At 40.2% G+C, this 16,679-nt stretch overlaps 1 protein-coding gene across 3 annotated transcripts in view; it reads left to right on the forward strand.

Moving 5' to 3' along the window:
- The first annotated feature begins 535 nt into the window (after positions 1 to 535).
- GPATCH8 (G-patch domain containing 8) overlaps positions 536 to 16,679 on the forward strand; it is a 53,825-nt gene continuing 37,681 nt past the window's right edge. For 2 of the 3 annotated variants that reach the window (XM_026055908.1, XM_026055909.1), the window contains exons 1-2: positions 536 to 606; positions 13,309 to 13,383. In XM_026055908.1, coding sequence (XP_025911693.1) covers positions 571 to 606; positions 13,309 to 13,383 — 111 coding nt within the window. In that variant the 5' untranslated portion in view covers positions 536 to 570. Of the gene's footprint in view, positions 607 to 13,308; positions 13,384 to 16,679 lie in introns of those variants that run through there. The other variant, XM_026055911.1, reaches the window with a different exon arrangement.

Here is a 16,679-nt window from a genome sequence, read left to right on the forward strand (position 1 = left end):
CTCCATATCTAGACTGAGGTCTTACTTGAGATATAACACTGGTGTGGAATAAAGGAAATAGTTTGCTATTCTGAGCGTTTATTTGCAGRTCCGCTGTGACAGTTATACTGTGGCTAAGCACAGGTAAAAATAGATCTGCCTGTAGCACACTGTTTTTGATGGTCTGTATACAAAACTGGTCTCAAAACTACAGCAAAAATAAAATTCTTTCTCTGACCGTTAGTGTGAAGTCATAAATTTGTATGTAGGCTCCATTTGCAGGACTGTTTCTATCAGTGTTAAGAACGCCTTTTTTCACACGATATAGAGCAGCTGTATAAGTGTCAGCATATGAAATTTCTGTGATTTGACGGAGTATGACTATAAATTTGACCCTGTGTTGTTGTTGCTAGTCTGTTGAGACCTAAGTAGGCATGACAAAGAGGAGATCGTGCTCTAAAATTATACAAGTTGAAATAGGGATTGATGTGGCATGGAGGGGGGGAGSTTGACAGTGTGAGGAAGGCCGCAGAGGAGTCCCTCACATCTAGTTCTTAGGTGCTGTGCTTGTGATGGTCTCGAAGTGAAAGGATGTGTACGGTCCCGCGAGAGGAAGAGAAACAAAAGGTCAGTACTAAAGTGCATGGGTCAAAGGAAGCTTTTAGCTGTTTGGAAGAAAGGCAAATGCCTTGGAATTAGTGAAGTGGCTAAAGGAAGAGAGTAATTGGAAGAGAAAAGCTGGAGTTCTCTTTAAATGTTATCGGCCCCTCTTTCTTGAAGGAAACTGGAAAGAATCTGGGTTTGAGAGGATTAATTTGGCAAGAGTGAGGGCGAACTGAGCGCTAATGTGGGCAGGGGAGAGATGAGGTTAGCAGTGCAGAGTCAACAGAGGTGATATTCAGGTTTCTGGGTTTCTGATACGCTCAGCAGAAGTGGATTAAAGGTGAGAGCGCTGCAGATTGCTCTTCTCTCCTGCATGCCTAACTAAAGGGAGCTAAATGAGATTAGGGGAAAGAGGAAAAATGGAAATGTACAGTGTTGGAGGGAAATCAGTTCAGGAAGGAAAAGGACTAAAACAGCAGGGAAACAAGGTATTAAGGGTGTGAAGTACATATGAGAATGATGAGGGGGAGCAGGATTGTTGAACGGGGGGATCAGCTCAGAACTGGCGAAATTATGGGGGGTGGAATAGCTGAATTACAGCAGCCAAAATGTTGTGGTAGGTAGAGAGAAGGTGGTGGAGGGAATGAAGATTCTGTGGAAGAAAGTAACTAGCATAAGGATAAGGAGGTCAGACAGCCTTCAGAATAAAGATGATGTATTCTCTGAATATATTCCTGAGTCCTTTATGGCAGGGCGAAAGGAACCTCAAAGTTAAGGATAGTATGAAAGTATAAACTCCCAAAGAAGCAGGAAATGCAGTCAGAAGTTATCACTACAATAGTGTGATTAGGAACTTTTTTTTTCTCCTTTTTTTTTTTTTTTGATAGGATTGGCTTGCAGGAAAGTCTGGCTTTTGAAGTGCTGTGTGGCTTTAGAAGCTGCACAAAAGATGTAGGTCCTCTGCCTTTGTTGCTTCATACTCCCAAAGCTTAGAAAACCTCAAGGGAAAGCACCTGTTTCTTGACTCTATATTTTGCAGGTGCTGAGCTTTAGAGCAGCTCCAGTGAAACGCATTTAGCTTTGCTCTGTCTGGTAATATTTGGTCTTTCCCTGACCAGGGCAGCACAGCTGTTTCTGTTTGGGAGACTTTATGCAATGAAATTAGCTACTGAAGAAAGAAGGACATTACTGATCTTTTCTTTCCTTTCTTTAGGCTCTGATATGGTAAGTTAAGTATGCTGGATGGTTTACCCCCAGCAAATCCCCCAGTTTTTCCCCTTCCCTTCCTATAAAGGGTTATATTTGATTGGGTCATTGGCAAGCTCAGTCCTTCGGTTAAAAGATCATGCAGCGTTTCAGCTTCAGGAATGTCTGTCACTTGTCTGCTTCTACTGTCTCCTTGATTGATTCCCTTTGGCAGAGACAAACTTGTGAACCACTGTAACTTGAAGTAATTATGAACAATACCTGTTGAAAATGCTAACATAGTATTTTAAAAGCATTACTCAATGCCATGTGACTACATGAGACTGCAATAAGTAAATCTGTGTTTTTACAGTGTTGTTTTGTGTAATTGCAATAAATTTTTTCTTTTCTTTTGATAAACTACACTGAATCCAAAGAATGAATACTAYGGATGTCTCTGGTTCACTGAAATCCAGTGGAGTTCTGAGTTATGCACAGATGTTGAGAAAATGTTATGTTTCTTTATCTTTCTCCTTTTCATTGTTGAAGCAGAAATATTACAAGCCATATGTGTATATGTGTACAATAATTTCCTCTTCCTACGTACATTGCACTTACTTGCATCATTAGCTAGACAGAACACAAACTGTTGTCTCTTTTTTTTAGAGGAGTTTGTTGTATAGTCTGTATAATAGAATAACACTTTTCTTAGCAAAAATGTCTTATTTTCTAAGATTGTTTGGAATGTGGACAGGCTGGACCTCAGTTCTCATATTCTTGCTTACGCCAAGAAGATAGGCAATTTTTTTTCCAAACGTATTCTAAGAGCTAAACGGGCACTTTGCTCTACTAGTCTTGCCACTTTCAGCGAGTTCAGTCAAAGGTTGATGGCATGTGGCTTTACTTTTTTTTTTCCTTTTTTTTCTTTCTTTTTCTTTTTTTTTAATTGGCCGAATGTCAGGAATACAAGAAGCAGGGATAAGTTGTGTTCCCAAGCAGCTTATGCAGTCCAGCTTACTGGACATCTGGGCCGGCAGTGTAGAGTTTTAAATTCTGCCTTTTTAATGAGTCTGTATTGTCAGTTGCTTGAACTTTTTTTTCATTTATGTGCTGGCTAAGGCAAGCGTATTTGATTTTTATATCCTTGAACAGGCCCTGACTGCTCATGGATTATGTGACAAAGTCAGTTGATAGCTTCTCTCTGAGCTTCAGGAAAATAAATAGGGTCACTTCCTTTTGCCTGCTTTTACTAATTGGGAGGAGAAAAACTTAATGTGGGGGAATGGGGGGAAAAATAGGATTGCAATCATTCCATAATGTGATGTCCTGAGCTTCTAACTGGTAGCAGATTCCTGTGCATAGATTTGCCCTAGATAAATTCTGAGATGTAACTGAGAGCAGTCAAGGAGGCTGCCCTTCTCCATAGCCTGTTTTCTTATTAAAGAATTAATCTCAGAATTTTCTAAAAATTAGTAGCGTTGTTTGGAGATCTTCATTTGTCATTAGATTAGGGTTAGATTTTTTTTTTTTTTTGGAATGGCCACAACAAGAAGAATACTGCTCTTCTCCTTTACAAGACTTTCTGACCTCTCAACTGAGCAAAGCAGAACATCAGAACTGTGACTGATTTTTGTCTACTTATATTAGCAAGGAGAAGAAGGGAAAATTAGGGGAAAATGCATGGAAAGTAGATGAAATAGTATTGGTTCCATTTTTAGAAGATCCCAGGAAAATTTGAAATTCGGTGTGAAGTTTAGGAACTTGTGCTGTAAATTAATTTTATATAGACCTACTGCTTCTTTCTTGTATTAGCTGTACCTTTCCCTGCTGTTTTTTTAATGTCACTTCTGTTTTCTTCTCTTGTGCAGTGATGTTCCCTATTGCCATGGCTAACTAAATAGGAAAGGAAACACTTTCTCAATGCTACAGGCCCACAAACCATGTGTAAATTATCTTGGCTGCTTCTAAGTCACCTCTTCCTTCAGCCCCCTCCAAAACAAAATAAAAAAMCCCCAAACTCCTAAGTAGCTCTGCTGTCAGTCACTGCACAGGGTTGTAGAGCTTGAGGAGTTCATCTGATCCAAAAGCATTTTTGGAGTTCTCCGCAAGGTTTCCTCAGTTGGCGTTCCTTTTTCTATGATACGGTTTTAAACCAGTAATAGCTCTTGGTGCTTTCTATCTTTTGAAGAGCTCTATGAGCAGCTAATCCAGTTGAGATTTTTAGTGGTTCACAGTTTTAAAGCTAGAAGTTCATATTAAGATGTCTACTCTGAATACCTAGAAATCACACACATTTCAATTCCAGTCATTTAACCCTGTTTTGAATCCAGTAGCTAGTGCTTGACTACAGTATTTCTTTCTCTCGAAGACAGCAGGTGGTGGTGAACTTATAAAGGAAAATGTAGGTCTTTTCTAGTGGTTTGTCCACGGAAAGGTATACATTCCTGTATTTGCTGTGCAGATTTTTCTGTTTTCAGCTTTAGTATTGCTTTTTGTTACATCCTCCTCTACTAGGCTAAAGTACCCATTAGTGCCTTGGCCCTTCTTTATGTGAAGGCATATATAATATTTATGCCTTACTCTTAGGTTCTTTTGAGAGCTTTAACAGACTGATCTCTAAATTCTGCCATTATAAGGCATTTTTCCAGCCCTTATGCATTGGTATTGCTTTCTCAAAATTTTCTACATCTTCAAAATGTGACTAAAGACTTTTTTGGAGTGTCTGGAATTAGGTCCCATCTGTACAATATGCAGAGATAAGCTGCTTTCTTACTCCTTTATTCTTATTTGCTGTTCCTCTGTTGCACGTCCCTGGGTCATGTTTTTTAGCCTTTTTGCCGCAGCGTTGCATGGAGAGGTCTTGATTGACTTAGATTCTTCAGTCCCTGCCTTCTCAGGTGCAGCCCTATTCTGTAGGTGTGTTTGTATATGGCTCTGTTAAACATACTTTGTTTTAGTAGGTTCAGGTCACTGTTATTCGGGTCAGATTGCTCTGCACAAACACATTGTCCTCRTTGTTACTTACTGTTCGTCAGACTTTGTGATCTGCAAATCCAGTCGTCRGTTGTTCTGTTTCCCCTCTGCCCATCGATAAAAATGTTGAATGGTACTGAGCCGTGTGGAATTCCTGTCGAGTCCRGTTAAYGTGCTCCTTAGTGAGGTTTTCTGCRATGTTCTGGTTTAAAAGCAATCCTTTACTGAGTCAAAAAAACTATTTTGAAAAAGAAACCCTGCTATTAATGCTTTTAATTTTTTTTCAAGGTGTTTTCTTGCCCAAATTCTCCGCCTGCTGTTGTTTTCCATGTGTTGTCTGTCTCAAGAGGAGGTTTGGTAGCCAGGGAAATTGTGGTCCAAGAGACCCCAGGGTATATATAGTGCTTTCACCATGCAGTGCTGGGAAGTTGCAGTCCAGCTTCCTGAAGACTGATCCTCAGAAATTTTTGGTGGCGAAAAAATAGATTGTATCATAGATATTTAATGACTAGCACCCTACCCCACCAAGATATATATATATATATATATATATATATATATATATAAATTTTTTTTTCCCCCTGCCTTAAAAGTCCCTGTTAGTCATGGGTACTGTAAGCTCCAGACTCTTCTGCATCAGGATATGTTAAGAAATGACTAAGAGAAAGTCGGATAGGTTAGACCAGTGCTACTACCCTCCAGTACAGCTGCTGGAAGAGTTGAAGAATCAAACAGCATCCCTTGTGTACTGGAACGGATTTATAGCTGGCATTGGTAATGGGAGAAAGAATCCAAAACACATTAAATTCATCTTGTTTGATGCCAGACTCTGCAAAACATAGTGAAGCAGGGACCTGCCTCTGGCTTACAGTCCTTTTGAACAAGCTGTTTATCTCTGAACTATAGAGCATGTTTTCAACTGGGCACTTCTAACTAGGTATTGGAATGCATGTTTTTCCAGTTTAAAGCTCTTAACCTATTAGTAGTTTTGAATGTGTTCTGGTGGGGCTTCTTCCAGTGTTTTTGGATTTAACAGTTAGAGTTCTGGCATCAAAATTAATTTTTAGTGTGGTAAACTAAACGTGCCGTCAACATCTCAACGTGTAATTACAAGGTGCTTCTTTAAAAAGTTGCTAATTTAAATTCAATTCCAAATCTTAAGTGATTGCTTTTGTTGTATTGACTTGAGAGGATTTTCATTTTAAGTACTCTCAAAAAATAATTACGATGTGTGTGTTTGTCTAAAATGAGGTTTACTGCAGCTTTCAGAAGATGTTGACTGCAAATATTAAGCTATTTCTGAGGGTGGTAAGACGTACGTTGTCAGCTCTTACGCACTTGTATTGCTTATTTACAGGAAAGGGACTGGGAAAGCAATTTATAATATGCTGAAGGCTATGAAAACACTAGCTGTTTTTGAATGCTTTCCTTCTGTGTTGCTGGAAAAGGATAGCTTAAATTTTGTGGGTCATTACAGTTCATCAGGAGACAAAAGGAAAAAGAAATTAATGGTTTTGTTCTGGGACACATTAACAGAGAATTTCCAGGTACCAGCAGACTCTCAGAGTTGCTTTTGTATTGTTTTTCTGTAGTTTTCAGAAACCATGTGATTTCTAAAAGCATCCAAGAAACCTTCCAGTGCAAGCAGGAGAGTGGATGGGATCATCTTCACGGGTCCATATTGATCTTAAAAATGTATCTTGTTCTGGATACATAATAAGTATTCAAGTAACATGTCTAAGCTACATTTTTCGGGAGTTGTTTTCAGTTTCTCTGGACAGATTCCTGAACATCAGCACAGTTGTCTACATCAGTTAGCTTTTTGGAGATCTTCCATCTTGCAGAATCATCAGGTCCTGCTTTGCTTCTAAGAGTGGCATAAATTATTGTCTGAGATATTTGTAGTCSGTGTACGTATGGCAATATGGATCTTGCAGAGGAATTATAAAACTATTAAGAGTTGACTGTGTGTAATAAACAGTTGATTAGTTATGGTGATCTTGACTTGTTTTTAACACTTTCCCTCTCCTGTCTGTGTTGGCTGAAGTTTCCTGGAGAGGTTAGCATATGATATAGTTGATAGAGCCCCACAAATAAGGAAAATATAAGGTAGTACTAACAGGCCTTACTCGCTGTCGCTTTTACCTTTTTGTATTTGATTTTTGCCCAGGGTCAGTCGGTCTTCTCCTGTTGCCTCTCTGAGTGTAACTCTATAGCTGCACTCAGTGGTATGCATCACCTTCATGCGGTGTGAGGAGAGGTGGGTAAGTTGAGCTCAGCGTTGTGCAAAGCTGACAGGTCTAATAAAAGCTGACCAAGCTGAAAAGATTTTTAAAAAGAGAGTTTAGAAATAAAATGCAGCACAAAAATGAGATTAATGTTGATTGTGATTTACTGCATGTAATTCCTAGTTAAGACTTTGGATTAGGCAAGAATCTCTGGCATTCGGTCAAGTCCTTTCAAAGTGGTTCCCATGCCTGTGTTTTTGGCGACACCATTGGTGCTGGACTAACAAAGTTCATAAAGGTATCCTAGATGTGGGATGCTTGCAAGAGTTCTGGTAAGAACAGTTTAGCCGTCTTTGGAAAAAGTCAATGGAAATTGTATAGCCTTATCTTTTGAAAGGTCTCCGAACTGTTCAAGCTCCTCCTTTAAAACAAGATTTTTTTAAAGAAACTGGAGGGCAGTGCAAAGCGCTCTGTAATTTATCAAACACAGTCAACTGTAGCTTTATCTGCACTAGAAAAATGGCCTTTTTGTGGGTACTAATTTATCTTTATAGATGTTCCTAGTGTCTCAGCTGCTGTTTTACAACGTAATGCCTTCAGAGTTTTCAAAAATGGGAAATGGGCTTGGTTAAATGATTGTAAGTGACATTGCTGAGTAAAATCTGAATTTGGCACTTTGACTTCCCATTTTGGGAGTTTAAGGCAAGAACTAACAGAAGTCAGATACAGAAAGCAACTTAGATCTTCTTTCATATTAATAATGCTCAAATAACTGAGCTCTCTTGTTGAGCAGTAACTGAAGGGAGCGCTGAGTAAGGTGGTTCTGGAAGAGAGCTGTTGGTTTCACATCCCATTATACTGCTTTTCTGTTGTAGTTTCCTCACTTCTCCAAATGAGAACTTTATTTAAAGGTTTGGCATAGCTACTTAGACTTAGACTACCACACTTGCTCTTCTTTTGAAGTAATATATGGATAACTTATGGCTGGTTGTTAAAGAAACCGCTAATTCTCATCAGGAATGTGTACTACACGGAATGCATTCTGTAAAGCTGACATTTTAATATCCTCTGCGTTTGGGCCGATTGCAAAATGCAGTCCAATAACGAATGTCCAAGGAAGTGTAATAGCCTTGAAGCAGTTGAAGTGACTCATTGCTCTTTCCTCATTGTGTTGAGAAGGCTGCAGGTGACTTAGAAAATCCAGTGCTCAGAAGTCGGGTCTGGTTTTGGATATATACTACGGGGAGTGGGTGGGAAGGAGCGGAGCATGATCTTCTTCTGCCTTGTAGTTGTGAAGATGCTTTAAAGGGATCTTTCTTCCTGGTAATCTGTGTGTCCTTAYGTGCTATGTCTTTGCCCACCTTCATGAAAGGGTGCCTCATGTAGCTCATTTGTGCAGTAGTCCGGCTGTCTCAGAGGGGACAATTTATTTTGTGATGCATGCAAGATCGTTAAACTTACACCGATAAATGGACTTAAATCAAATTCATTTCATGTGTATTGACTAAGAGCCGTTTACTGGCAACCTTTTCCCTCAGCTATTTTATATGAATTATTTCCGAGAATGCAATGACTCTACTATGTTTAGTCTTGGACAAAACAGCATTTGTTGGACCAAAGGGCTAAAGTATTTACAGTCCAAATAAGGGAGCGCGAGGGTCTAAAATCCTGCATGGAGACAGCTTTTGTTAAGAGTTGATTTTCAAATGCCAGATTCATAACTCGGCAGTGAAGTGTATGAAGGCTCCAAGACTTAAAGTTTGGCCAAGAGCTTCATGCAGAGATCAAGCAATGGGAAAGTGGAGGAGGAAGGCAARGACATGTGACTGTGAGTAACCAAAATGTCTGGTGAGCCAAAGTACGGATGATAGTAACAAGAAAAATTACAGGACACAGGAATATTGGCTTCTGGAGATGAAATGCAACAAGGAAACTAAATGATATGTGTGGTGGGTAAGTGTTCAGACATTAAAGACTTGTCCTTGCTTCTCGTCTAAGCAGTAAAATATATTGAATTTCAATATGGTCATGGGTGAAGCACCTAGCGTTGGAGCGTTTACTGTAGCACAGCGTGATACAAACAGCAATAAATGATACTTAAGTGGATGCTTCTCATCTTATTTGCTCTGCTATTTCAGGATGGAGTAGAGCATTTGTAAGACAGTAATGTAAGCAGGGTAACGCATCTTGTTTTACACAGCAGAAGTTAGGCAGTCTGATACAAGCAGTTTTAAAATGGAGGAGCAGAGGATGAGAGGGAGTAGGGCATTTTATTCAGCACTGAAATCCTTCTGCGCTGGCGTAGGTGGGAACCTTCTCGTTAGCTAATGGGGCTGGGATTTTACCATATCTCTAGAATAGCCATACAGAGAAAGGAAGTTTGAGATTAGGCTTTGRTTGCTTTGTGTTGAATATTACTGAAAGCTTTTGTGCAGCTTTTGTTTTATGATCTGGTATCCATTTTGTAGTGATTGAATTATTCTCTTCACTTGAAGGTTCCCTCTAAAGAGGGAAACATCACTCAAGTTTGCAGAAGATACAGATCAAATTCACGTTAAAATGTCGTCTGTGCTTAAGGTTCACGTTTGCCAGAAATGCAGTTTATTCTTGACAGATTCAATGGTTAGGGTTTAATTAACTGTTAGATTTAAATGTTAAAGGATTTTGTCGTCTTCTGATTCATTGTCTGAAGATAGAGCGAAACAGAAATACAAAATGCATCAATTTAATGTGCCAGGTTGAAGGACTGGAAAACAAAAAAGCAGATTGAATTACCCCCAACTTGTTTAGCAAGCTCCAGGGCTGAGGAAGCAAAGGGACGAACGGTGCTGCCTCCTGTCCTGCAGAATCCCAGGTCYGAAAGGCCTGTGATCTCCGAGATGGCGGACAACATCACTTTAACAAGCTATTTATAATGGCCCTAGAAGCAAGAACCATTTTCCTCCTTCCTCGTAGGCACCATTAAAATGAACAYGCTCATAAATTTGACCTTACTATGACAGTTAAATTTTTTTCGTGCCTTTTTTCGGGGGGGGGGGCTGCTTTATGGCGTAAAGAAAACGTTTCCTTTATCACTTAGGTGTTGATAAATAAGGAAGAAGCCCCATGGCGTGTATTGGTTTCAGGTCAGTTTAGACACTTGGTTATTCTGACGCCTTTAAATCGCCAAGCCGGTAAGAGTCAACTTCCTAATACAGAGACCATTTGTCAGAGTCCCGCGAGGCTTGTTACGGGGTGCTTGGATGGTATTTGCATACGCGGCAGTTCAAGATGATGGCGAGCACCCTGCCTGTTTTGAAAGCTGTAGTATTAGTATTGCTGTTATTTGGGGCGGGAAGCAACCCATTCCCRCTCCCGTTACCCGTAACAAAAAACCCACAGTCAGAGTGCATAAAGTAGATAATACTGGGATCACTAAAACTTGGAGAAAATAGCCTTCTGTGCCTTTTTTTTTTTTTTTTTGGTAGTGCATTTGACAATGTTGTGTTCAGTCTTTTGCATGATGTCTGGGAGGAGACACTTTTAAGCACAGGAAAAATTGAGTTGTAAAGCTTCAAAGCAGCACGGCGTTCCTTCAAAATGGGATTGACCCTTGCCTTTGCAACAGCAATTTTAAATGTCTTGGCAGGCAGTGTGCAGAAGGAGATGGTGAGTAGGCAGAAATATTTTGCCAGCTCCAGGTAATTTAGCTGGCATATTCAGAGCTATCTGTAGGCAGCGAATCACATTGCGAAATTGAAAAAAAACCATGTATACCTTTGTTTTTGCTGAGRGTTTCGTGCATTTCAGTTCTCTAAATGTTAGTGAGATGCTACCACTGTGATGCTTGTGGATTTTGTGAGACCGTATCTATTCTACAAAGTTTTACTGGGGCGTTTTTGCTAGCAGGCAGCTAGTCCAATCTGTACGTTCAYGTTGCATCTGATGTCTCCTCAAATCACTAAGCTGGTTAAGCAGCTCAACTATTGCATGTGCAGATAGTAAGCTTGCGTTCAGCTCGCTCCCGGAGGGCCGTCCAAAAAAATACTCATATTGGAGGGGGCTCCTGCCACCGGAATAAGCCCCAAATCTGCTTTTGAGGGGCTGCGGGAAAAGATGACTGCTGAGAACGGAGCCTAGACTGGGTGAATGATCGTTGCGGACTGCAGATGACTTGCAGGCTGGCAGTTAGGGCGCGCGTATCAAAGCACGTTCGCTTGGCAACAGGTTTTTTGTCAAGACGCTCTCACGCGCGTTTGCATCGCTGGATGTGGATGCTGCTTCCAGAGAATTTTTGGAGCCTGGCGTCTGGCTTGCAAAATTCCAGCAGGCGGTTCCCTTACAGTTACAACTTGCTCGTTTTCATGCTGGCTTGCGTAAAGATTCTCACACAAGAAAACAGCGGCGTTGGTCGAAAGGCGGAGAGCGACAACGTGCTTCTCTTGGCCGCAGCGCTAGGCGAGCTCAGAGTAATTGCGGGCTGTGATGCAGATGAAAATTGCCAGGTGCTCGCTGCACAGCCGGAAGGATTTCGGTGGCACTTTTGGGCCTGAGAAAGGAACCGAGTGGCAGCTGAGGCCTTAAGGCTCGTGTGGTTTCATAGTGCTCTCGGCAGCACCCYGGGAGCGCAGGAATGCTTGCAGAGACGAACCCTTTAATAGGTTTTGTGCTCACCTCAGCTGCGGGCGCCTCCCTAGTTTGCTTTTGCGTTTGCAGCAAGAAAGTAGCGTTTTTCCAGGTGTGTTAGTGATGCATCGTGGACACACCGAATGGCCAAAAATGGTTCACCATGTCTGCAACTCCAGGAATTCTGGCCTTCCTGAGAAGCCGCAACAAAGAACACTTTCTCCCGAAACAGCCATTCACGCTGCTGGTGTTGCAGCACCAACGGTTATTCTTGAGGACGCAGATTGCCACGTTCGCTTTCCTGATTTATGAACCCTCTATGCTTAATGTCTGGGCAAAAGCAAGGAAAGATTGAATTTTGCCATAGGGGATGCTTGAGGAAAGTTGCTTGGATCTTAGTCTCTACTCCAGTCGCTGGCGTTTGCGTGCGTTATGGAGCGTAGGCAGTGTAGGGGCACGGTGCCGTTGGTGGAATGGCTAGTGGACAGGTTGCCCCGTTCAGAAGGCAGCAATTTAGAAGTGTGTATGATACTTAAGGGAGAGCTGGAAATTATTTTTTAATAGCAGTATATAACTTTTGTTTGTAACTTCACACCTAAGTAGAACTTGGTTTATAAATTTTTTTATTTATTTTTTAACGTAGTGAGTAGGTATCTTATTGAAAATCATACGCTTGGTTTGCAAGACCAAGTATGTACTGATTTTTATTTATTTATTTACAATATGACATTGGATGGTAATAAATTCTAAATGTTTCTAAAACGAGGGACCATTTGATATGCAAAGCATGGTTATTCCTGGGTAGATTACAGTATACCGTTATAGCAATCCTACTTCATTTTCCAGTGGGATTTAGATTAATATGTAGCACGTTTATACATGGCCAGTCTCTAGGATCACAGAAGTCTTGTGGGGTTGCTGCTGGAGTGTGGGGAAGCTAGGTTGCCTGGCTCGATGGTTCTGCATAGCGTTTTCTTTGCTGTGCGAGTATCTTTGTATTTTAGCGTACTTCCCCGTGCATCTTTTGGTCCTTCTGTCTTCCCTCAAGCGTGTTCCTCTGGCCTGTTTTTTGTGCATTAGTGGCTCTGTTGCACTAACCGTTGCCTGCGCAGCTGCACAGATTCAAGGAAAGGGGCGCTTCGGACCACGAACGAGTGCTGTGGGCACAGGGAGAAGTTTCTTTGGTACTGTTGTGGGATTTTTGTTGACATAAGATGTGTGAAATGACGTGTGTGCCTCAAGCAGTTTGGACTTCCTGATGCAAGACAAGCTCTACCCGTTTCAAAAACAAACAAACAACCCAAAACTTCATAGCGGTGGTGGAGTCGGTTCCTTCTGATTTTTGCTCTGTGTGGTTTTGGCCCCTACTGGTGATTATTTAGTGTTTTCAAAGACTTTATTTATTTATTTTTATCTATTTATTTATTTATTTAGAAAGAAAGTGCTGGTTTACTGACTTCCGCAGTCTATGGTGATCACTGGATTAGCACAGTTAGGTTTCAAAATTATTATTATTATGTTTTTTGTTCTTCCATCCTATTCGCTGAACTGAGTCTGTATTTAATTAGTTCATTTGTTTCGCTAGCTAAATATACACAAGCTCGCACATGTTTACAGGCCTCCTAAATCTTGAAGCTAGACTTCTGAAAATGTTCTGTCCGCTGTAGCGATAACAGAAGATAATAGAGATAACGGAGAGATAACAGAGATGATAATAATTTCCCTTCTTTTACAGGGAAATCACTTTGATCAGTATGAAGAAGGGCACTTGGAGATCGAGCAAGCGTCTCTAGACAAGCCTATAGAATCGGTAAGATACGTATTTATCATCATCAATCCACCAAAAATTAGGCCATGATCGGATGGTACTTGATGTGAATGCAGACAAATGATAGGAGTGGGCACCTTTTTGAAAATGGCGGTGCGGGGTTAATTTTTTTCGTAGTGTAACTGCATGCCCTACTTTAATGTTAAGTGGGCTGGGGACCTGCTCTTTAGGTAGTTCTACTAAAATTAGAGGTAACTTTAAATTTAAATTTAAGCTTGGTGTTTCAGAAATTAATTAAAATAATACTTTCACTTATAGAATTTATTTTGTTAAGTTTTTGTATTTTTTGTTTAAGAATCAGTTTAATTCTTGTGTGAACCTAATGGAATAGTGTAGTAAAATGTATTTTGATCCTTTTTAGTTTATATTTTTGGATAATTACTGGAGTGTTAAACATGTTAGAATGATATCTGGCAATAGGGACGCACTGATGTATTCTAGCATTAGTATAGCAGTCCTTCCCCTAGAATCTGCAATTCTGCTGTGAATTTCTTTAAAATACTGTTTTAGTTTGAATTCAGCATGGAGAATGAAGCTGTAAGATAGGGAAAAATAAGTTTTGTTCAGCTTTATCTTTTTTAAGCTTTTTGGAGCTTTTTAATTTTTCTCTCTGCAAAGCATCTTTTGCTAGTTTTAAGCGTAATAACTTGTTCTGCCTAAACTTCACCTACGAGGTTGGCACTTAGCTTTAGCTTTTCAATGTTAATATTCATTTGCAGCTTCAATACAATAGCAATAAAACTGGTAGCAAACAATAAAGGGTCACTTAGCGGTGTTCTGATTAAGACTAGATGTTTGTTAAGCTAGTACTTCTCAAATATTTCTTTTCTCTACAGTAATTTAAGTTCTCCGTTAAGTTTCCTCACCTTTGGGTGCGCTTAGAAGAGGCTTAGCGTTAGCAAAAGATCAGGATATATTTTCATTCGTGTGTAGGTTGGTGTTGTGTGTGTTTGTGTGCGTGTTTAGATGTTTACAAAAAAATTTACACAACTTGGGGTGTTCGACATTTTTCTTCCGCAGCAGTTGGCCCATATTAGCTAAGCAGCCATGATCTGGTTTGTATTGCACGGTCTGCCTTTTTTAATTTCTTCTCTAGGGTTTCCTTTCCCCCTTCTTATTTCTGTTCTTCTGGTCCAGTGAACACTGCATATAGTACCTACTGTCTTAATGTGCTGGCATGATGCTAGATTTAGGCATGGCAGTAATTGATGACGCATGAGATAATGCTGCAGAGATGGGAATTCGTATTCAATGTTCTCCTGAATACTTCAATCTTGCATTGTGATACGGAGTTTTTAATTAAAATGCCAAGCCTGTTTCCTTATGTAAATATAATGAGAAATACTTGCTGGTATCCCGCTCTGTGCCACGTTGGAAATGAGCATTTACAAAATAATTCAAATACTACCTGCAGACTAGACTGACTATTTGATTTCTAAAAGGCTTTTCCCAAGCAGAGGGATAAAAGTGGTCATAGATGAGTGTTCCTTTAGGAGACAGAATCTTTTTGGTATTCTGAAGGAAGCGATGCATACAGAATTATATAAAATGTGGAAGAATACATTGGACCCTACAGCRGGAGCACATAGACCCAGTGCTGCTTGGATCATCTGCAAATGTGTTATTTTGTTGCGGTTTGATTAATGTTGAGCTGCAGCAGAAATTCTAAATTAAATTACAGTTCTAGTATTTTATTCATACATGTATCATAATCCAAATAGAGTGACATTATCAATCTTTACAACTTTATTGTAGGTTTTAATGTGAAGATTCACAGTTCAGCCTTGAGGTTGGAGCTTGAAAACTGTTTGATGGAGAGGATAAGAGAATGCCTTACCCCTTTGGGAGGAAAAAGAGCTAAAATGTCAAGTCGTTCTTGGTTTAAAACCCGTTTTTTCCCCCACTTTTCCTTTGTCTGTAATAACAGAAGCAAGCATTTGAGGTAGAAAACCCCTAGCCTGGGACGTTGAACTCTTGGGAAGAGCCACGGGACTGATTATATGTGGGTTTTTTGCGTTGTCAAATCAGCTGTGCTGTGCGTTGGAGCACGCTTGAATTGGCTTCGCGGGCTAGTCCCAGAGTTTAAAAGCTGCGGAGTGCCGCGCAGTGATTCTGTTGGACTCCTCTCATGGACGAGCTGGGTTTCGGAAAAGGCTGTCACAAACGGACCTCTCGGTTTTAGCATTAATTTTCACGTTTCTTCGTTAAGTACGTTGTTGATTTTTTGAAAGAAAATCTGCACTTGGGGAGCGTAAGTAATTTGTCAGGTTTCCTGACGCTAGTGGTAATGATTTTGTTCCCACACTATTAAATTGGCAAATTATGAACATTTAAAAGAGAAAAGAGTGGCTTTTTTGTCAGTTTGGTTAACTTAACCCTCCTTTAAGATTTTTCTTGTGCTCTGGAGAGTGGCGTTCATGCTGCTTTTTCTGGCTTAWTACATTTTATATTCTTGGCCCACCCAGAAATGAATAACATCCTTGAACCGAAGTTGAGAGGGAAGGAGTAAGGACAAGTATAGAATCTGCAAATACCAYGCATCTCAATATTTGCAATATTAACATTTAATCGCAAGTTGTTTTATAATCCTTATTCAGTTCTCTGTTAGCAACTCAAGTGACCTTTAAAAAGGAATCGGCTCATAGTAATGAGTAAGAGCCTGGGTTTCACATAATGGCAACAGTTCAGATGACAAATGTCTTTGTACACGGAAGGTTGTTTTTAACGGTAGCAGATCAAAGCACTTTCCAGTCAAAGTTTACAGTTTGGTTACTCTACACACTCAAGAGTGGATTAAATATATTCTCGTAGGTGGTGCTTCTTGCAGCTTTTTGCATCTTTTGAGTAATCTGCAAGCTCTTTTAAAAGCTAAAGGTAGCTYGTATTTGGAAATCCCAAAGGGCAAAGGGTTTCGCTTGGAGTATCCATGTGACAATCACTGCTGAAGCTAGATCCATCTCTGCAGCATTATCTGTTGAGAGGTGCTGACTGTACTGCTACAGCATGCAACTCAAAGGTGGCTGGAAAAATAGGTTTGGGAGTCTACAGATCATTACAATGTCGAAACGTGTCCTCAATTAGCGTACTAGTACTCTGTGTCTGTGGAAATCCTGCTCTGTATAGCTCGCTTAGGCTAAAGATGTCTGGATTGAAACATGCGACTAGAACCAAAGGACATTTATGGAAAGCAGAACTGACACGAGCCAGTAGGTGTATGTACCCTAAATGAGAAGCCAGCTAGTTTTCATGACTAAATTGAAGAAAAGATTTTATATCAG

This window comes from Apteryx rowi, unplaced genomic scaffold (genome assembly GCF_003343035.1).
Source record: "Apteryx rowi isolate R43461 unplaced genomic scaffold, aptRow1 scaffold_1276, whole genome shotgun sequence".
Classification (NCBI taxonomy): Eukaryota; Metazoa; Chordata; class Aves; order Apterygiformes; family Apterygidae; genus Apteryx; species Apteryx rowi.